The sequence below is a fragment of the Micrasema longulum genome, unplaced genomic scaffold, assembly GCF_059751315.1.
Source record: "Micrasema longulum isolate JH-2025_06_02 unplaced genomic scaffold, ASM5975131v1 h1tg001354l, whole genome shotgun sequence".
Classification (NCBI taxonomy): Eukaryota; Metazoa; Arthropoda; class Insecta; order Trichoptera; family Brachycentridae; genus Micrasema; species Micrasema longulum.
Genome location: NW_028278540.1, coordinates 278,492 through 301,936, shown reverse-complemented (window position 1 = coordinate 301,936; position 23,445 = coordinate 278,492). Strand labels below are relative to the sequence as shown.

Genomic DNA, 23,445 nt, shown 5'->3' with positions numbered 1-23,445 from the left:
AAAATACTCGAATATGAATAAATATAGCAAGAACTTCAACATAAACATTACCTTTTCCAGAACACAAACATAAAATCGCACTTTCAATAAAATAGTCATTACTCGACAAAGCAGAATTTTCCAGAGAGCCTAAAAACTGAAATAACATGCCTCAACACCATTTTATTATCATTGAGTTTCACAAGCTCCTGATGTCACTGCCTATTATGACGGGTCCCCGTAAATCAGTTCTCATTCTTCAAGCCCAGGGTTTTAAAGAGCTTGGCTTCTATGTGGAGGACGAGAGTTCTCATTTTGATAAATCTCCCTCTCCAAGCCCATATCTAGTGGACGAGTCCCCTGAGAATGCGGCTTCTTTTATGATATAAAACATCATATTCATAAAGAATGTGTATAGATGTTTCCTCATCTGCACTGCAGAACCTACATCTAGAAGTTTCATTCTAGCAAGGTGTTTTTCAATCTGCAGTGCCCTGTAAGGGTCTAGTGACCTAAGTGTCTAAAACCTTTACTTGATTTCATCTGTACTCTATTACGTCTAAAGCAAACCTCAGCGAGTACTCCTTTATTAGTTCCTTCGCGTGGTGCCGACCGGGTACTTTTTACCAGAGCATTATTTTATGCTCCGCTTCCGGCTCCATGATCTAAGTTAATTACGAGGAGCACATTTGGGCCACCCACAGTAGGGTTCAGGGTCTATTGGGGCTGCCTCAGCTCCCAGCCTTGCCAATTCGTCAGCTGCCCCATTACCATTGGTCCAGTTAGCCAGATCAATGTTATGCTGTTACACTAACTGGCAGAATTCGGCACCTATAAGCATTCTAAAGGTAATTTAGAATCAATCTCAACCAAGCTCATTACTTTTAAAGCAGTCTGACTATCTGAGAGAATAAAAAATATTTTATTTTCCATTTGGAAGACAGTGGGATAGAACCCTTATCTAATAGAAAATCTTTTAGTGGGTCTAACTTCGTCCAAACTCTCAAACAGCAAAAATCTTCTGTACAATTGAATGGTGATATTGCTTCGGTCATTTTAAAATCATTTATCTTATTGTTACTATAGTTCATGAATAAATAAATAATGTTGTATTGAAAAACCAGACATTTTGCCCATGCACATCATAAAACATCAACGTAAACAAAATAAAACAAAATCACAAATCAATAATTTTGGATTTTTTTGTCACCATTTAAATAGTTCTTTTCTCATTATTTTAAACTTGTAATTTGGAGACTACTGATCAATTGGACGATTGATATTCGCAATTCACTTTGCAAGGGAAATTGTTTTACTGCAGGTAATGCTTCATGCGTACCATTGGAATGCTCAAGAATTGATTCAGAAGTACAAAGAGAATGCTTCCGAAGTTCTTGTGATGTGCCGCGTAAAATCTGCGGCAGGGGGGGCTGGGAGTTCAGGGACCGGGGCAGGGGGGGCATGTGCCGTGTGTGCCACCACCCCCGCTCCCACTCGACGCTCAGCCCTCGCTTGTGGACATTCCTTCTGCAATGATTGCTGGGCCATGCATTTTGAAGTACAAATTACTCGAGGTAAACGAAACATTCAAGTTTTTTACTGTAAATTCTTGGTGGAATTTTATTGTAATTTATTGTAGAAATAAAAGAGTTATATTTAAATCCATAAATTTATAATAATCCGTGTCAGTGACCTGTTTCATCTCTTTCGCGACATCTTCTAGACTAGTATCATTATTATAAAATTAAATGTATTTAAACAAAAATTGTTAGGATAAATTATTTAAAATTGTGTAATAGTAATTGGAATTAGTTATACAGTGTTTTGAGTATGTCCAAATGTTTGCAGACATGCTGGTTTTCCTCCCTAGGGAGTTATTTAGATCTAAATTTGTTGAAAACATTTTTGAGAATATAATATCCAGCCAAAAGAGAGGAAATCCAGCCTGTCTGCAAACATTTGGACATACTAAATAAACTGTTAAATTAACTACCTGGTATTAGACATATAAAAATTGGAAAATAAAGATGAATTGGTTCAGCTGGATGAATCTCACTCACATGATAAAGATTTCAGCGCCTTTACTTCACAAAAGTCAACAAATGGAAGAGTTGAGAAACTGTGGATGTTTAAACGTGGGCAGAATGGTGAATGTTACACAGTGTGTAAAGTGTCCACTTAAACCAGCCAATGACAGGTCATAAGCCTTTTAAATGCCTAGACCCCCATATTCTCTTCTTAAAAATGTTTTCCTACTCCGTCACAACAAATTTGGATTAAATTATTTTCATCTGAAGGACATTTTTACAAAGGTTACGGGGTAAATGCAAAGTTTATGCAATGTTATTTTAATGAGTTTAATAGATATATAAATGATTGTAGTAATTCATATAGTAATTAATTAAAACTCATTGAAATAAACTCTTGTATTTACCCCATAACAGTTTGTAATATGATCCTTCAGATAAAAATAATTCAATTAAATTATTATTATTTAATTTCTTATTCTAACAGATTTTGTATAAATACACTTAATCTTATAATAAACTTACCAAGATCTCGCGAAAGTAATAAAACCGGTTACTGGTAATTTTAAATTTGTGGATTTAAGTATCATTTGTTTTATATTTCTATAATAAATTTTAAGGTATATAAATAGATTCAACGCTTCGCTATCTTGGATCTCAATATTTGATAGATGGGATCCAATTAAAAGTCTTCCAAAGGAGTTACTTTGTTTACATAGGATTTATAAAATATTAGTCACGCATACATTCAGAATGTCGATGTTGATATGTTATTTTTACTCATGTATGTCTGTAAACATTTCAATAGTAAAAGTTGTCTCAAAACTTACTTGATTTTGAATTTTTGATTAAAACACACACTGCAGTTGAATTTTGAGGGTCTTTTCTTTTCAATATTAAATATGGTCACGGAGGTTACACGTGGAACACAACATCCAACAAATGCCCGCCTTGGCTTTTTTGGCAAACGTTCACCCTTTTCACGAAATTTTCAATCACATTTTGACATAAATGTGGATGATTTTCGTCAATAACTCATTGAATTTCCATTTTAAACTTCGGAATTGTTTGTGGATTATTTGCATACACTTTTCCCTTCAGGTGATAAATGGAGGTGGATGGGAGTTCGTATACACTTTCTGTAACTACGTAATGTTTTCAAGCAATCGACCTGTACGAGGACGGCCATCTGCTTCAAGAGCCAACAGTTTTAAATTTATTCATTAAATTCTCTATGGCAGCTCGAGATGATGCAAAATGACGACCGAAAAATGTGTGACATTATCCAACCGTCTCTGTAAAGTTCTCACCATTTCAGCAGTGAATTTTCAGAATTTCTATGCGTTGCTTGACTGAAAAACGCTGCATGACTTAACCTCAAAACTTTGCTGATAACAATGCAAAATATCCGCATTCTATGTTTGATACAATGAAAATTATTCGAAATTTGTAATTCAAGTATGTTTTGAGACACCCAATAGTATGAATATGAAAATATTTGGTTTGAAACCCGAGATATGATATAACACTGAATTTTCATAACAAGTATAAAAATATCATCATTTAAAATTATTTTTGAAAAACTGAAAACTTGTAAACAATTATATTAAAATAATACGACGTTTCATGTAACATCCTCTTTGCACAAATCTTATATTACTAACTTGGATGACCATACGTGCATATGTATTACCATTTATAAAATAAAAAAACACTGTTATCCTTTACAGGAGTATCAACTGGTCTAAGATGTATGGCTTCCAACTGCGATGTATGTGCACCAGAGGACTTTGTGCTTGCTTTAGTGCACAAACCTGCACTGCGAGATCGCTATCAGCAGTTTTGTTTCCAGGATTATGTTAAGAGCCACCCACAGCTCCGCTATTGTCCGGGCCCAAACTGCCAGGTATTGTTTTTCAAATACCATTACTTTTGTTCAAGTTGGTTGGAACTGTATGTTACTTGTTATACTTTATAAACAATTAAATCTATTCGCTACAATTCTATGCTTGAAACTCTTACACGTATATGTATCATTTAAAGAAAAAAGGGTTTCTTATGTTTTGTGTTATCCAAATTGCTAAGATGCCCAATTTGAATGTTATAAACGTCTATGCCATAACTGACATGAATTTTAACCCCCTTCAACCTTAATCACTACGAAAGAATACAGAAGTTTCTTAGAAATGCGGTAAGTATTGTAAAGCAGGGTATGTGCAGAGCTAGTGAGTTTTTTCCAAAGAGAAATTTTACCATTTATACTTCTGATAAGACATGAAAAATGTTGACAATCTTTGCCACAATTTTTTTATATTTTATGAGTGTAATAAATTTTGACAACAATTTTTAATGGGAATCAAGAGCTTCTTTATATGTTTAGTTACTTTTTTGTGTGTGACTTAATTCTGTGCTTTAGGTGGTAGTACAGGGCAAGGGGTTACGCGGAGGAAGAGTCACGTGTGGGGGGTGTGGTACCCAGTGGTGTTTTAAGTGTGGAGCTCCCCCACACGCACCGGCTGACTGTTCTCTCATCAAACGCTGGCTCACCAAGTGCGCCGATGACTCGGAGACTGCCAACTATATCAGTGCGCATACCAAGGTAAGAAACAATATTTTTGAAATAATAATAAATGAATTTGAAATACAGTAAGAAAATTTATAAATTAGTCATACCAAGGAAATCCGCCTTGTGGTCTAGTAGTTAGTGCATTTCTCTACCATGCATGAAGTTTATTCTCGGTAAGTATGACATGAAATGTTTTTTAACACTGCATTGGAACCTGAAATGTGACTTATCATCTTGCATTCATGTTTATTTCAATAATAGAGATGCGCTCCTATTGGACTACCAAAGCAGTGCCTTATTTACTTTTAGGTGCAGATCAGGATTGATGATAACTAGCACGCAAAAATCCCTGAAAAGAATGTTTGAAAGTGCGAATTATGTTTTCATGTTTCCTCAGTGGGGTGGGGTATCCCACTGAGGAAACACTATAAAATAAATCCAAATTAAATGCAAAAATAAAAACAATTAAATGTAAAAATAAAATTAAATAATTTACTCATGTACAGATTTTTCTCTCTTGATGATGTTGGAACTGTATAAATTTATAAAGAATCTTATCGTTTTGCAAATTGAGTCCATATAACACATTTTTCATTTTAGGACTGTCCTGCTTGTCAGATTTGCATCGAGAAAAATGGAGGTTGTAATCACATGCAGTGTTATGCATGTCGTCACGACTTCTGCTGGATGTGTCTGGGGGAGTGGAGGAATCACGGCTCGGAATATTACGAGTGCTCAAGATATCGAGAAAACCCTAACATTGCTCATGATTCCCACCACGCCCAGGTATCTTTCTGCTTGTTTATTACTTAATTGTATTTGTGTAATTATATATTTATTTATTTAAACCTTTCTTTTATTAATTGTTTCTTCTCATAACTTGTATAGAATGTGAACAATTTGCAGGCTCGAGAGGCTCTGAAAAAATATTTACATTATTATGAAAGATGGGAGAACCATGCCAAGTCTCTACGACTAGAACAACAAACACTTCAAGAACTTAGAAGCCGAATCAATCAGAAGGTTAGTTGATTATGATAATGATAAAACTATGTTGTAATAAATTAATTCCTAAGCATAAGTACTGCATGTCAACTAGCCCTGTGGTACGCGGCGCATTTACTAGGTTGTCAGAAATGTCCATTCCGAATTAAGACCGCTTTCTCCCTCATGCTTTACACACAACGTTTAGACAATGAGAAATCATACACTGCGTTTAGAATAAGCTTAAGATAACAAAATTTTTCGAGTCTATTTCATATATAGATAGAGGTCAAATTCCTATCCGCCAATTTAGTGGATTGTTAAACATGGGACAGCCATAACAAATAACATAGAGTGGGTTTATCAACAATTACTTTTTAAATTATTATATTTATCAATTGGCAGGTAAACACACAAAATAGTACACCATGAGGCGGACTAATCTCCACTCGATTTTTTTTAGCAAAATTTTTACCCGCGAGTAGAAACTTAGTAAATAAAACCAAAAAAGAAAATAATAAATAAGTATCCACCCACCCTAATTTTACCGGACTGACTTGATTGGCGCGATACGTGTGAAACAGTACATGGCAGACTCAATCAATCATTTTAAGACTATTAATATTATAGATATTTATTTTATACTTTAAAAATAGCTTTTATTTTTATTTAATCTGCCTTAAGAACTTTGTCGTAAAATCACTTTCCGAAGTAACTATTATTAACTACTATTAAAATATTTTATGATTGATGTATAAAATAAAATAGTTTATAAAATATGTAGTTAGATTTGATAATTACCTAATGCATTTGAAATATTTCAAAATAAAATCCTTATTTTGTAGAATGCGAATTTACGCTAAACTTTGGCAAAAATAGCACTAATTGAAACTAAAGATTTCGTTGATAAGGATAGTAAAATAGAGGAAAACTTTGATTTGTGAATTTTGGTAAGTATGATATGTTTTGTTATTTTTTTAAGGTTCTAAGTGGATCTGGAACCTGGATAGATTGGCAGCCACTGTTTGATGGTGCTGCTCTTTTAGCTCGCTGCCGCTACACACTGCAGTACACCTACCCATACGCCTACTTCATGGACCCTGGACCACGCAAAGATCTTTTTGAATATCAGCAGGTTTTTAAATACATATTAATTATAATTATATTATTAGCATTTACATTTTTTTTTTTAAAGTAGTTTACGTGAATTTCGAGGTTTCAAATACAGTTTTTTAAGATCTTAACCATTTTTTACAGTAAATTATCATAAAAAATAGTTTCGAAACATGTGCGTAGTTTTTAAATAAAAATCTTCAAAATATTTGGTTACTTTATAGGCACAACTGGAGGCTGAAATAGAGAATCTATCTTGGAAGATTGAACGTGCAGAAACCACTGACAAGGGAGACCTACAAAACCAAATGGATATAGCTGAAAAAAGAAGAACAACATTACTTAAAGATTTTTTAGAGTGGTAACCCACCATTTTATTCGAGCCTGTGTAATATGAATACACACAATTGTAAATTTGTATAAATTAAATAGACATGACTCCCCGTGAGTTTCGAGCATAATGGCAGACTCGGGATATTGATTTATAAAATGCGTATGTATTTGCGAATGTAACAATTTACAGGTTGGTTGTATATATTTTACTGATCTCTTAACTCATGGAATAGATTTAACACTACGCCGATTCATATTACACTTATAACAAATATCCAGTCATTTTACACTACTATCTTATGCTGACATTCCACATTCAGAACGCTTGTACAATAATAATCTTGGCAATGCTCGATCTTAATTTGCTAGTTAGTACCTGTTTTTTACCTAGTTAAAATTATTCGACTTCCATCTCCCCTTTACCCTCTGAGGTTATACCCTCAGAGTAATAATTCTCTAGAAAAGCCCTCAAGCTCTTTTGCATAGAACAAAAGCGTTACAAATTTTTGGTTTGGTTTTAGTTTGGTTTTTAGTTTAACAACAAACGTGTAATGGACGATTTCGGTTAGCGCTCGCAATTCTCAACCCAAGTACCTACGGCCCGTTGTATTGCTGTAATCTGTACCTAAGTTCGTGGTTGATAATCATCAAATGGTTTTTCTCCGTATGGCCGACTCTATTAGGTTATTACTTATTACTCTAAGGGTATACCTAATAATATTCGTACTGTTCTTGTATAAAGCACCTCAAAATTGTTTACTTACTGTCATACTAATGCAATGAAGTTGTTTTGATTAATTATTTTTTTGCAATAGGTACTCGATTATTATTTATAAAATTCATTGCAAATATAATCCATTTAATGCAGAAATAATCACAATATATATATTCAAATGACACTTTAGCCCTTTTTTATTTCTAATATGGATACGAGAGGGTCAAAAAGTTCACTTTGTTTTTAAAAGAATTTTTTTTTAAATTCTGCATATATTTTCAATGGTTCCTTTTTAATTGCTTGACAAGCTGACTTGCTTGTTTGACATTTAAAAAAATTATCGAGGGATTAATTATACTTCTCTTTATAATTGGTTACAAAATTATACGTTCTTTTTCAATTAATTTTTTTTTATTCACTCTCATATATAGATTTAAGGTTCACCAAAAATTTGTATATAATAAGTTTTAAAATGTACACACTTGGCTATATGAATATTGTATGCACCGTTTTCCGAAAACTTATGAATACGCACAGTGAATGTGCAATACAGCATACAATACAAGATATGTATAATGTATATAATTATGAGAAATTGAAATGTTATTTGTCTACTAAAAGGTAAGATAAGCTGTTTTTGCGCTTGCTTATGTTGCCTTTTCTGTCAACATTATTGTATTATGTTTCATCAATGGTTTGTACTGCTCCTCATTGCAGTTCATAAAAAATACCTACTCATTAAATTTTCATGAATTTGGGGTTGCAGATCCTATTGCATGGAATGCCTTGAGAATGAAATTGTGTTTTGGAAAAAACTTTAAATCCACCTGTTTTTCTCTAAATCACTATTGATAAAATTAATTATTCTTTTATTTAAATTTATTTGAAATCAGACTTAGTATTGCATTAAATAAAGATTACTTACCTTTAAGTACCCTTGAGGTATTATATTACAAAAATGACATTTATCCATAATCGTAATACTTATGTGTGCATTTTCTAAAAAAACACTGTTTAATAGTGGTATTTTCAGTAGTTCTACAAATTATTTAATACAATAAAACTCCAATTATCCGGATAAACGAGTGCCAGACGCTATCCAGATATGCAGAAATCTGGGCAATTAGATTAACCATCAAATTAAGGCAATGTTTTGAAAGACAATACTAAATTTACTCTAGAATCGCATTTTTATTGCTTTTGAAATGATAAAACGAATTGGAATCACATTGAAATGGAAATTTACTTAAACTTGTCGAACAAAGTTAACTCCTTTGATGAAAAAACTCGTTTAACCTTTTTCATTTGTTATTATAACATCTTCCTTTTTATTTTCTGATAACGATCCGAATATTTGGCAATTTGGATGTCTGGAGTTTGGATAAACGGAGTTCTACTGTACATTTGTTCAATATTGTCATTTATCATCTTCAAACGTGTATGGCTTTTTGCCTGCTAGATTTGCTTATAATTATTTTCATTCTTAATGTGTAAAAACAATGGCAAATTGGATTCTAAAATGCTTTGTAATACAAAATGCTAACGACCATTTGCACTGAAGAAAGTTAATCTTAAGCTTTTTAAAAACCAAACAAAATACATTAATTGATTTAACTAACTTTCTTGCAACCCAGTTTTGTCAAAAATGTCACTTAAATATATATAATTTACTTGTTTCAATGCAACTGGACTTAAGTAGCACTTTGAAAAAATTGTTTTATTTTTCTAAGCCATGTTCACATGACTTCATGTTAATGGGACGAATTTGTAAAACTCGTTAAAAAATGTGCAACTCGTCAACTTAATAAAGCTGAAAGAGGATGGAACTTAATGAGATGAAATTTATAAAAATAAATTAGCATATTAGTTTTGTAAAACTTGAATGCGAAGACTTATAGTCATCATTTGTAATCTGTGTAAAAATGTGTTAGATCATAAATGCAACATGTGGAAATACTTAGTAAAAACTACTTAGTTATGCTGTAGTTCTCATTGTTTGGATTTTGTGCAGTGTTTGTAGTGTTTAGCAATTAATATTGTGCTCGTTACCTATTTAGTACGTAGAAAATCAGTTTGCATATAGTGTAAAACCTCAATTTTACGTTTCACCACTTTTAAATATTTTTTAATGTTCAGGTCCAATTTTTCCTCTTACATCCTCATACAAATATTTCCCCCAACAAACTTTTTATTTTCATTTTTCTCACCCCAGCTTTACGTTCAAATATAAAATTTTAAAAATTTGATGTGTCAAATATGCCAAAATTATGTCAAACTAAAAACGATACTGCGGTCCGCACGTCATCATACAGATGTCGTAAACCTCTTTCTGCGCTTCTGAGGACGACATGCATCTTTTCATAACATTCAAAATGTGCATGTTTATGTACCTCTCAGTGCTACCATTTGCGGTGGCAATAATATTCATATTTACCGTGAAATAAAACACTTTCGCTGCGATATTATGAACTGCCTGATAATGTATAATTGGAAATATATTTTTCCATGTTGTCAACTATAATATTGTCCTTGTTAACTTCTACACTGAGCAAAAAATCATGAATTTACATTTGATAGCAATATTATTTGTACAATGATATTTGTGTTCTTATGATTTACCCAAACTATTTATCTAAAAAAATAATAATCAATCACTCAAAATAATGCTTCCAAAACCACACAGTTATAAAACATTAAATATCCCGGCAGCCTCCGTAGTGTAGTGGTGAAGACGCTTGACTCACGCATGGAAGGTTCCGGGTTCAATTCCTGATGAGGACACAAAAATTAAAGTGATTTTTCTCAAAAAACCAAATAATCGGTAGGGTGCCAACCCGATCCTCCCAAAATCTACCGATTTTGAGTGAAATCTGCCGATCATAAATTAATAAACCAAATCGTCGCTGCGCCGGCAATATCTGTTAAGTGATTTATATTTTTAAAAGTATTTTTAACTTCTAATTAAGATTTCACAATTTTGTTTCAACAAAATATAGTTAAATATGATGTCAAAGTAAAATTACGTATTTTTCCTTTTTGTCACGAATAAAAATGTATTTAAAAATAAAATCCATCATCAAAAGATACATTGTTTAAATTATCTCCTTAAAAAATTCTAAATGTCACTTAACTGGCACAATGACGAAATACTCACTTTTTTCTGTTTTCTCAGCAAGCTATTGTTTCTGCCTGTCTGTTTTTTTTTTTTTTTTAATTTCACCACAACAGGCCAGATGGCCCAATTACAGTGGAGAATTGTAACACAGAATAGTCAGGCTTGAGAAAAATTACATTTTGAATTTTTGTATTCTCACCGGGAATCGAACCCAGAACCTTCCGTTCGTGAGTCAAGCGTCTTAACAACTAAACCACGGAGGCCGCCTATTATGTTATATTTATTATGCCTGCATATATATCTGTACCTTAAAGTAATGAATGTCATTTTGTTCATATATTCATATTCTATTAATGCTTAAAACATTGGAGTCCTCCGATACCTATACCACTACTGAGATAGCTAGTTCTAAAACACCGGTAGTCCAGTAATACTTTAGAGTTTTAGAGAGTTCATGTTTTAAAAGTTTTTTTCTGAAATATCCAAAGCCTGTAAATCCAAATCCAAATAAATCCTTATCAAAAGCCTATAAATCCAAGAAAACAGCAATTAATTGTGTTTTTACTTCGAGAGATACATTTGGAACTATTTTACAACTTCAAACCACTCTCCTGAACAAAATTCAACATGTTTGAACAAAAATCAACCCATTTTATATAGCACACCTAAATTAATTTCAGCATTTTTACGTCATAAACAAACTAACACAGAGTAATATAAACTTCAATATATTATATCGATACTGTATAAAGTAAAATGAATATTTATATACATTAAAGTATCTTCACCGGTAACCAACCTAAAAACGTTTGAAAACGTTTAACATGGCAGCGAGAGAGACAGCAATCGGAAATCGGATGCAAGAGAGAAACATCGCCTTACAAAACAATTAAGAACGCATGTGTATTCCTTTTCAAACGACGTATGTCTTCTGCTACTACTGACGTGATGAACTTTGTTAGAACCATGTCAAGAACGACGAAAGAGCATTGGGTGGATTCATTTAACATTATTTTTTCGATTATTTCATTTATCAATAGGCAGGTAAAAACACAAATCAGTACACCATGAGGTCAACTAATCTCCACTCGATTTCTTTTAGCAAAATTTTCACCCCCGAGTAGAAACTAATTAAATGAAACCAAAAAGAAAAATAATAAATAGTGTCACCCACCTTAATTTTACCGGACCGAGTGAATTTGCGCGATACGTGTGAATGGGCCCGTACATGACAGACTCAATCAATCATTTTAAGACTATTAATATTATAGATGTCTTTTATGATATTTATTAACAAGCAATCAAAATAATTAACATGTTAAATATATGCACAAAACTTGATGTTACAAATTACTGTGTTGTATTTCAGCTCATGTTTACTAAATTACCTATTTTTACATGCCATAAATTTTATCAGTTTTGCTACTTCATTATACTTATGCAACTCACTAACAATGTATTTCACATTACATTTTTAATTATGGTTGTACAGATGATGACTGGTGTTTTACTGGCCCGAAATTATTTATACCTTTGTACTTACTATTTATTTGTTTCTCAAACCATCATTTAAAGCTAAAATTCTGAGATTGATATTTTTCAAATTTGAATCTTTACTGACTACAAACAATTTACATGTATTGAAATGTCATATGTATAGATGTTTTTATTATACAATTATGCTAAAGAATTATTATTTGTTTTTATTATGCTATATATTTAAATTTTTTGGCACATTGAATCACGCAAATATTTTTTAATGTATTTTATTAAATTTTAATTCATCGATTTCCTCTAGTCGGTCTGAGTGGTACCAACACTAGTAATGTCAAAATTTATTTTCTTGCGAATCCATTAAGCAACACAGTTTCCTAAAACAACGGTCAATTTTATCAAATCTAACAATTTTCACAGATTTTGTAATACAAAACATGCGTAATAACAGATGTCGTATACACTGACTATTCCAAAGCATTTGACAGGGTGAATCAAATCAAATTTTACAAAATAAATTACTGTATCCACGGGGATTTACTCAAATGGTTTACATCATACGTAGAAAAAAGGTTACAAAGTGTAACTATTGAAGGCTATAAATCACACTATATAACAATGCCTTCTGGTGTACCACAGGGTTGTCACCTAGGCCCTTTACTCTTTAATGCATATACTTATGACATAAACATAAGTTTTAAATATTGTAATTACATCTCCTATGCTGATGACATGAAAATTTACGCCTGTATTATCTCAAAAAACGACAGTTAGCTTTCCCTACTTTTTCAATAACACCCCTGTTTCTATAACATATGTATAGTCAAATTCGCGACTTATGTGTTATTATTAATACTAAACTAATGTTTAATATTCATATTGAATCAGTCCTGAAAAAAATATAAAACGGTCAGACTTATCATGCGGGCGTCGAAACCATTTAATCATGCAGAGACATGAAAAACTTTAAAAAACATTCGTTCGTCCCCAGCTAGAATACTGTACTCCTATTTGGTCACCTTACTATAATGTTAGTATTAATAGAGTAGAAAGGGTTCAACAAAAAATCTTTAAACAGATCGACTACCGGTTAAACCTTAACTTCTCTAACCATGCTGAAAGTATGTAGTACCATGGAATTGGAACCTATATAATTTAAACTCTCTTAAAAATCGCAGAATAATGTTTGACCAGTTATTTTTATTCAAATTAATAAATAATAAAATTGATTCCCCCAATCTACTTGAAAGACTTCCATTCCGTGTGCCATCTAGACCGACAAGACAAAATCTTCTGTTTTACACAGACAACGTGTCAACAAACTATTTGAAACAATCTACAATACCTAGAATATGCAACCAATATAACAATAGATTTACCGAGGCTGATATTTTTTATGACTATGTATGTAAATTTAAGTCAAAAATCATATAAATATTGAGGGAAGCAGATATTCAATTAATTTTAATATTATATTCAATTTTTGTTATTTCTTATCTTCTTACTTTTGATATATTGAACATAATTTAAATTATTGTATTAAGTGTAAACAATTTTTTTGGTGTGTGCATGAGTGTCCCACACTAATATACAAAGAAATCATCAATTTTTATGCACAAACTGTTTGTTTACGCAATAAAATAAAAAAAAGTATTCAACAGCTTTTCCGCGATCTAAAAATGACAGTTGAAATTCCAGGGATTTTCAGTGATGCCATAGTAAAAAAGTGATACCATATAAATAAAATTTCCCCAGATACATTGTATTTTATGCCAATTATTTTTTTTATGTTCGTGTTAAATTTTAGTATTTACAAATTATCTAAACTTGTTTTTAAAATAAACGTTAAAAAAAAAAGTAATGTTTGGAAAAATACGAAACATCAAAATCTTTTTCATGAAATCATTGAAAATTGGTAAAAATATTAAACATTCCCGTCTATGCCAGTTTTTACAATAACAACTTTTCAGGCGATACATTTGCACTATAGTCTAGAACAGCGGTTCCCATTTTTTTTGGCAATGGAACCCTAATAGATCTACATTTTTTTGGCGAAACCCCATCTCGGCAATGAAAAAGTAAATTGAAAAAAATGTTATTTAAAAGACCCATGACACCTTATTGTTTGCATGTTGTTATGTTCTACTTGGAAAAAAAATACTAAATTTATTTGAATTAAAAATCTTTACTGCATTTAACATGAAGAATGAATTTTTTTGACTTCCACCGCCTGTTTTCTTTGACATTGCGCCCTAAGACTCGGAATCCCTGTGACCCTTTTATGGAACCCTAGGGTTCCGCAAAACATATTTTTAGGATCCGCTGGTCTAGAACATTGATTTTTTAAATATTTTTATGTAATGATTGAATTTTTTCCATACATTTTCCATTTCCTCACTTAATTTTTTTTCAAACTTAAAAAGGGGGTTTTACCGTATTATATTTTAATAATTTATTATTTTTGCAAACGCAAGAAGTATTGTTTGCCTTCATCCCGTATTTAAAAGATGAGTGCTTGTACAACAAAAATATTAAGTTCTTAAAATCATTTTAAAAAGCGAATCATCATTTAGCGTTCTTTTTCCGAATACAATGTCGATATCTCAAATGTATAGTCTTATGGGTGGGAAATTTCAGTGTACAGAAATTTGTTTTAATATATGAATTGCTAAAATTAAAATTACATCTCTGATAAAATATATTATAAAATAAATAAAACTATTCTAAGAATGGAATTGCCAATGTTATTTCCTATAATTTGAGTAATGAATTTACAAAAATTGGGTATTGTAAAATTTACATAAAAATATTTATTAGTAAAAACATTCAAGTTACCACAAATTTTCTTAATGTTACTGTTTAAAAACACATCATCATTCCCCTTTCTGCACCCAGTGGCGTATAGGCAACTGCATTAATAAACCAAATACAGCGTAATACGATCATCTGTTACATGAAGGTAAGGTGATCGATCTTACGCTTCAGGTGCCAGTCTAAGAATAAAGAAATATTGCTGTTTAAACAAACTTTAAAATCGATATTTCATGTCCACCCTGCCAGGAACTGAACCCTGGACCTCAAGAATGTTAGGGAAACGGGCCAACCACTTCACAACGAGGCGGACTTATCTCCGCTTGATTTCCTTATTCAAGATGTTTACTTGAGAGCAGCCATGAGGCGAAAACACTTTCAGACTTCTGAATCTTTCACACTCAGAACTGTATTCTTCACCCGCCTAGACACAGAAAAAACACAACTCATTGAAAATTTTACTATACATCACATAATATTTCAAACTTAATTTGATAAGGTTTTCAACTGGATGAGATTTTATCCATGCATTGAAATGATTATTTTTATGCAATCTGTGTACATTTTTACTTGTGTATGTTTTTGTGATTCAGATGTATTATTTGCACTCTAAAATGAAACATTTTATTTATTAAGTGTATTAAAAAGTTATTTTATCATAATTCTTAAATGATATTTGTTAATTCAAGCTTTATTTCATAATGTATATCGTCAGTTTTATATTGATTTTTTTTATTATATATTTATTTATATTTATACACTTGTACACAACCCAACCACAGTGAGAAAATGTGCAGAAAGAGGAAGGTCCTACTGAACTTCGCGCATGTTGCTCAGGATGTTATGGAGCTTCATAACCATAACCGAAACAATGAAATATCCAAAAAAAAAATCATATCTATAACTGAAACCTATAAAAGATTAAGAAACTATCCAGATCTGAAATCTTATTGGATTTATCCATATCCTTCTTTCCATTCTACTGTAAAAAAATATATTATGTAAAAATAAATATATAAAAAATTTCAAAAATAGAGTTAGTACTTACTGTTAGAACAACTAACCACATTTTTTTTTGTGTTTGAAAAGTTTTCAAGCTTATCGAATTAAAATTTATTTGTTTTTATACTTCTCCATTATGTTATTTTTCTGCGTAAATGTCTAAATGATTTTAGTAAATTTGAAGAGCACATTTTACTTTTTATTTTTTTAAGTACGGTAATTTTAAGTGTTAATATTTTTAAGAAAATATGTATGTACTACAAAACACTTAGATGTTGAAAATACAATAGGTCATTAGACTGATATTTTAAAATTACTAATATTATTAGAATAAGGTCGGACAAGAATGTGTTCTGTTCATCTAGATCTAGACAAAGTTGATAGGAATGATCTAATAAATCCTTTTGATTTTCTTTTCAAATTTCGGAGGCTGTGGCTGAATCTAAAACTTGTATTGACAACACCTATCTTCATAATGTGTGGAATACGTTAATTATGCATAGTTATATTTTTTATGTATTTTAAGATCAGTGGGACTGGCATGCACCATTCAGTAAATATACAAAATTTTTATTAATCTGCATTGACTAAACTATCCTGCTTTAACCTAAAAGTAATAAGGCGCCACAGCTGTAGAAACAACATGTTGCTCTATTGCATAGAACAAAACATTGTAAATTTTTGATTTAACAACAAACGTGTAATATGCGGTTTCGGTTTGCGCTTGCGATTCTTGACCAGAGTACTGCAGACCTATTATTTTATTGTGAACTAAAGCTAACTTGGTGATTGGCAATCAAAGAATGATTTTTGTCTGTACGAGCGGTTCACCAGTTGTGGCGCCTTATTAAGGCTTTAACCAAATTCATAGTTTTGTATTTCCTCAGGAGCCATGATCATGCGATGTTTATGTTGTTCCTGACAAAATTGTTGAAAGTCTATACATAAGTCAACTTTAAGACTCTGAGTTTTCCATGTCTTGTAAATATATTTGACCATTGAGTAATGTTTCATATTTCATTATTGAAAATCAGATTCATTGCTAGTGTGATTTTAAAATCATTCATTATTCCCTTTACGCACCTTATGGTGCATGAGGCACTGCATTGGTACACCAGTCGCAGCGTATCTTGATAATTTTTTTGTTTCTTGAATAAGATGATCAGTTTTATGCACCACGTTCCAGTCCAGGAATTCTGAAATTTTCTAGTGTAAAAACACATATTTAAATAAATATCTTATTTCAACCATGTCAGAAATCGAACCCGAGACTTCTTGCATGGTAGGCAAACCCGCTGACCACTACACCACGAGGCCGACAAAATTATAAAAATAAAAGCGCATAAAATAAATTTAATCTTCTAATTAATACATAAATAAAATTTAACTGGATTTTTTTATACGTTTATCTATCTCTTGGCTCCTTGAGGCATAGACTCATTTCATTAGTATTGTCCAAATCCACAAAACACAATAAAATTATGCTGAATTGATTTTTATTATTTTCTTTTTTGTTTATTTAGGGAAAAATTCTGCAAAAAGAAATCGAGTGAAGATTATTCAGCCTCGTGGTATACTAGTGTGCATTTGTCTGTCATTAAATAAATAAAAATATCAATCCACTATGTAATTTAATTGTGCCGGCAGAAGGTTGAAGTTGTCTCTAAAATATTTCATGAATTAAAAACAATTATCCAGAAAAAATACAATGTGGTTTTTGTGTATTGCAACAGTCATATTTTGGTGCAGTCACAGCACAATGTCTTAAATTAGGAAATAATATTTATACTGCATAATGCCAGTTGGACCGCAAAAAGTTCAGTTAAATAATAGTTTCGCTTTTCTTAAATGAGTTTTTTTCTAAAACTATTTCAATCAATACATTTTGTCCAATTTGATTAAAACGCAACATTTATTCAACTTAAAACATTTTTAATGCTCCAGTTAACATACCAGCGTAAATACTGACATATATTACATGCATACATCTATAATAAAATTATGTTGAATACTTATTCTTACAAATGGTACCCATGGATCAAATTCTACAGCAAAATTTAGTGTTTGTTAACAACTGCTAATTCTCAAAAATATTTTTTTTGTGTTTTATCAGCGCAGAAATTAAAAAAATATTAATACGGCCATACTAAATACACTAATTTTTTTAGTCTATTATAATCAACTTTTTTACAGAACTTATGCTAGAAAAAGCTTTTTTAGCTGTTAAACGTACTTTTTATAATTTCTAAAAACTGATTTGCTGACTGAATTATTTTTGCCAGAATAAATAATGATAGGAAGAAAATGTTTTAGCCAACCAATGAAATTGTAGGTGAGAACATGTACATGTAATATTTAAATTATGTTAATAAATGTATTGAAAATGAAATTGTTATAATATATATCTTTATTTTTTATTTTAGATAAATATTATGGCACCATAAAGTGGGCTATGATTTGCCAATGCTTAGAAATTTACTCGACAGACTTTGCTAGTTTAAGTAGCAAATGCATTGCTTAAAAATTGAATTATTTTTCCATTCATCAGATTGGCGAAGAAACAAAATGGAAATTTCGTTAGTGTTGCCAGGGTAGTAATTTTTTTTACCCTACTTTGCTCATCTAATGAAATAACTAATGAAAATTAGACCTCGGATTAAACAACGCCGTGGAGGACATTTGAACGACATTATCTTCATAACATCAAATATTATTAAACATGAAATCAAAATATCCGTTTTATGTTAAATAAAAGTTGTTTTATATTTAATGTTCAAAGTTCATTCATTCAATAACTCTTATATAACTCTTAATGACCCTTTACTTATCTACTATGTTATGTCAATCAATGTATCCGCGTGCACAAAAAAAAATAGAGAAATTAACAGATTGCTTTTTTTTAACCTTACATTTGTGTTATGATTTTTTTTTCCCATCAAGTAACATTACGCGGTGACATCACGAATGCGCGCGGCGAAAGTAGGGCACAGTAGGGGGATTATTAGACACAGTCCGATGTATTCAAATATGATTCTACGCTCCTTCTGGACTATTCTTAATTCTATGATTTAGATAGATAAGTGTAATCATCAATATGTTGAGTACGTCCAAATGTTTGTAGACAAACACTGAGTTACACCCACTAGGGAGTCAAAATTTATAATATTAGTTTTAGTGGCACAATTGGTTACAGGGACGAAGGAGCATATGATGCAAGTGAGGCTGAGCCTCACTAAGAAATCATTGCTATTCACCAGTACCCAATATGTATTTTAATTCGCATTATATCAACACATAAAGATAAAAAACTAGTAAATAATATAAATGCTCAAATATGCCTGCAAACATGTTCTGTACTGTTATTTAATATTATACTCATCCTCAAAATCTGAGCTTCACTAAAAATTTGGTATTAAAGACGCCACTGGTTGGTTAGACAGCCAACTATGAAACGCGTCGCCGGTTCGATTCCCGCCAGTTTCAGAAAAAAATCCAAGAAAGTTCTTTTTCTCAATTGGTCTGAGTGATGCAGTGTATTTTTCATAATTTCCTTTTAACTTAGCGGGTTATTCCTTTAACATCGGAAGTATATAAAAACTTTCCGAAAATATATATCTCCAATTCTGAGCACATTATTCTACACTTTTTATTATATTTGATTATTCAATCTTATCGATCGTATATGGTCCTTACCTAAGAAAATAAATTTGCTTTGGCAATACTTTTGTAAAATGTCAAATCAAATGTCAAACTATCCGCAGAAATTGTCTCTGGTTTAGTAAATAAGTTAGTAAATATAAATGAGTATATCGCCGGCGTCATGACTCGCCTTCATTACATTATAATATGTTGGGTTCTACAGTTTTTCTATTGTACAAAAGCTGATTTCAAAGATAGTTTTTCAGAAGAATTACTCATAAAGCCGCTACCAAACAACCATGTTTATACTTTTTTTCAGTTTATGACAACATGGTCTTCTCACGATATGTGTAAGCATCAAATTTTAATATTTTCATTTATTTATTTCTCATAGTTTTTATTCTTAAAAATGTTATTTATTTATCCTATTTTCAGTTCACCACTGCCACCTTTTTCCTAGATCTCTCGGTGAGATAATAGCCAGGTATCAGATAGAAGAGTTACATCTTAGCCTGACCGAAGGACTATGGCGTCATATCAATTGGGGATATCCAGTTGTAGATGCCCCTCCTGGTGCTGAAATGTATGCGTGGTTCTCTCAAGATTCCAAGGATGTTGATTTTCAATGGAAAGAACTTTCTGAAACACTCTCGGGGCTTTTCTGTTCATCCCTCAATTTTATCGATATGTCGAATACACTTAAGCCAGAACTTTCATTTCGACCTTCAGGAATTTCTACAAATGGACAGATGAACAGTTCCTTCATAAGATATGCGACATTACCCAGAGAAATAGTGTGTACAGAAAATTTAACTCCTTGGAAAAAATTGCTACCTTGTGATTCCAAAAAAGGACTCTCTACTCTTCTTAATTCTGGCCGGTTGCACAACACCAATTATCATTCTCTCGGGATTCATTTTCGCTCAGTTTGTGGTGATGAAAAATGTAGCTCAAAAGTATATGAACTTAAACAAACGATGTCTTTAGTTTATGATCCAGAAATTGTGGGTTCGAGAGATTGGTCTATACAAAAGCTGTTCGGTCAAGGGTTGTCTAGTCCCTGTCCATTGGCGACATCCAGTCACGTGTATATAGATGTTACCTCTAATAGCAGCAACCCATTTGTACTCACGCCAATATATGACCGTCTAGAAACAACCACAAGAGGAGGATCTCAGATCAGTTTAGCTGTATATGACCTCAGTGGATTCAGATCCATGTTCAATATAGCCGCCATTCACTCTTCTCCGAATAAAGTTATGATTAACATTCCACCCCCGCTGCACGTCAGTAGATATATTGCCGGCTACGGCCAAGAGAGGGGAGCTTTAATATCATATTTGTACAATAATCACTGGCAGTCGATTGATATTGTATTTATGGAAAATATTCCTTGGTTCCTGCCAGTCTACCTTCAAACCTTAAAGATTGTACACAATGGACAGCAATTATTTCCTCGATCGAAACACTACATTCCCGGGAAAGGAAAGAGTCGACCTTACTATCTTGAATTCACAGTTCGTTTACCACCGAAAAGTAAAACAAAAGTTTCCATTGATTTTGATTACGTGTTTTTGAAATGGCAGGAATATCCTCCCGATGCTAATCATGGATTTTATGTTGGATCAGCTGTTGTGACAGCGATGTTGCCAGTAGCCAAAAATTTCACTAGCTCTATTTACTATCAAAACTCTCTTCTATCTGCGCTTAATGAGTCCAGAGCAGGTAAACATATTTTTTCACTGTAGTTATTTTTTAATATGTTCAAATGTTTATTATAAATTATTAAGTTTAATTATCTGAATCAAAACTGGAGTGTAATTTTTTTTTAGGCTATATTGTCCAGCTGCACACGGAGAGTATGATTATCACCCTTCCTACTCCAGATTTCAGCATGCCATATAATGTGATTTGTTTAGCTTGTACTGTGGTGGCTCTAGCTTTTGGACCATTGCATAACATTACGACTAAGTCTTTAAAGTTAAAATTAAATGAACCGAGTAGTGATAAAAATATATTTCAAAGACTGTTCAAGAGGAAAGAAACTAAAAAAAGTGAAGTTGAAGAAGATAGTACCTGTGATGATACAACCAAATAGTATTTTGACTAAACACAAAAAAACATTTTTTGTTAAGCATTATGTTGTTTATCTAGCTCTGTTTAGACATTCACTATTTATTATATTTGCTTACTTATTCCGTGTCAAAAAAAATATCAAAGCAAAATATGAAATTTTCATAGCATGTATGCAACAATTCTAGATTATCTTCAAAAACATTTTTTGTATTTTACTGGAAATAGAGAGGTAAAACATCAAGAAATGTTATTTTTAGGATTAGGAAAATAATTCCCCGTTAACTATTATTTTTTATTTATTTAATATATTACATGCAAGTACATTTATAACAATTTAATTATATTATTTCAAATCAATAATTGTGGTGCTTTCACACTAGATTACACAGACAGTGTATAGTCTAAGCTTATAACCGAGTTGCACAGTTTAAACCCGCGCTGTGCCAGCGGGTGCCCTTCAAGACACCGGACCCTCCCCATTATTATTATTTTTTTTTAAATGCTGTTCCTTTCTAATACAAAGACATGTTTAGTAAATACAATTATAACTAAGCATAAGTGAACTGTTATAGGAAATAGTATGTGACTTGGGGGATGGTTAAACCATGATCTAGAGATCGTAACCCTATCAATACCATACTGCTTATTTATATTATAAAATCTATTTATCAAAATATTATGGGTTTTCACATTTTTAGGAAAAAAAATATATAATCTTTAATTACATGCTCAACAATAACATTTAGTTGTAAGTCAGTGGTGCCCAAAATATTCATTTAACTAATTTTACTACTTAGAAGCATCTAAATAACCAATGGTTTAATTAATGTACAATGTACATGTTTGTCAAACATGAACACCGATTGCTCATCATCAAAAAACAAAAAAGATTAACCTTTATCTTAGTCTTTTCAGACCACATGCATAGTAGACGAACACACCAACCACTACATTACGAGACTGACTTATCTTTACTCGATTTTCTTTTTCAGGATTTTTTATATTTTTATAAAAGAATAATTAGAAGTGTTATTCCTTCACTTTGATGATCTACGATAATAGTAAATAGATTATTGTAAACTAAATATTATGCGATTTCACTGAATCATTTATACATTTTTTTCCACTGTCATAAAGTTGATTTTTCTTTGTCCAAAAGGATTTTTTTTCATTCTTTTCACTTTATTTATATTGTTTGTGAAATATATTCGATAAACATACCTAAAAGGTATTTTGTTGCAACAAATTGGTTTCTTAGAACAGGCCATAAACCCATAAAGGAACCGATTGGAACTTTAAGCATATTAATCTTTCTGGCTTGTCAAACCCTACGTATATTGCACCTATTCATAGAACATGCCAACTTTGTCTGTGTTTTTGGCGTCCTTTTGTCTCATCAATATGTATTTGTAAATAAATAAATAAATCTTTTTTTTAAATGTCGTGCCTGGGAGGGGGTGGGGCAGCATTGCCAACCTCTAGATTTATAGTCCACCCAAAAGCCATGCGCGTGGGGAATGGAGGATTAGCAGCTATTGTGTCAGCCAAAAAAATTAACAATTACATTTACAGTATTGTTCAAAATTTCATA

General features: G+C 31.7%; 2 protein-coding genes across 3 annotated transcripts; both read left to right on the top strand.

The window, feature by feature from the left end:
- The first annotated feature begins 1,190 nt into the window (after positions 1-1,190).
- Positions 1,191-8,117, top strand: ari-2 (E3 ubiquitin-protein ligase ari-2). 2 transcript variants are annotated; one of them, XM_088235294.1, is made up of 7 exons: positions 1,191-1,553; positions 3,737-3,912; positions 4,423-4,605; positions 5,173-5,358; positions 5,461-5,595; positions 6,539-6,691; positions 6,894-8,117. In XM_088235294.1, the coding sequence occupies exons 1-7, from the start codon at positions 1,304-1,306 to the stop codon at positions 7,032-7,034; spliced, it is 1,224 nt and encodes a 407-aa protein (XP_088091420.1). In that variant the 5' UTR covers positions 1,191-1,303; the 3' UTR covers positions 7,035-8,117. The 2 variants fall into 2 exon arrangements, with proteins under 2 accessions (XP_088091420.1, XP_088091421.1); XM_088235295.1 differs by having other exon boundaries at positions 1,192-1,553; positions 5,479-5,595.
- Positions 8,118-19,916: 11,799 nt separating this feature from the next.
- PIG-T (phosphatidylinositol glycan anchor biosynthesis class T) lies at positions 19,917-22,099 on the top strand. Its single transcript, XM_088235293.1, has 3 exons — positions 19,917-20,128; positions 20,214-21,503; positions 21,611-22,099. Exons 1-3 carry the CDS (start codon positions 19,960-19,962, stop codon positions 21,874-21,876), a joined length of 1,725 nt encoding a protein of 574 aa, XP_088091419.1. The 5' UTR covers positions 19,917-19,959; the 3' UTR covers positions 21,877-22,099.
- The last annotated feature ends 1,346 nt before the right edge of the window (positions 22,100-23,445 follow it).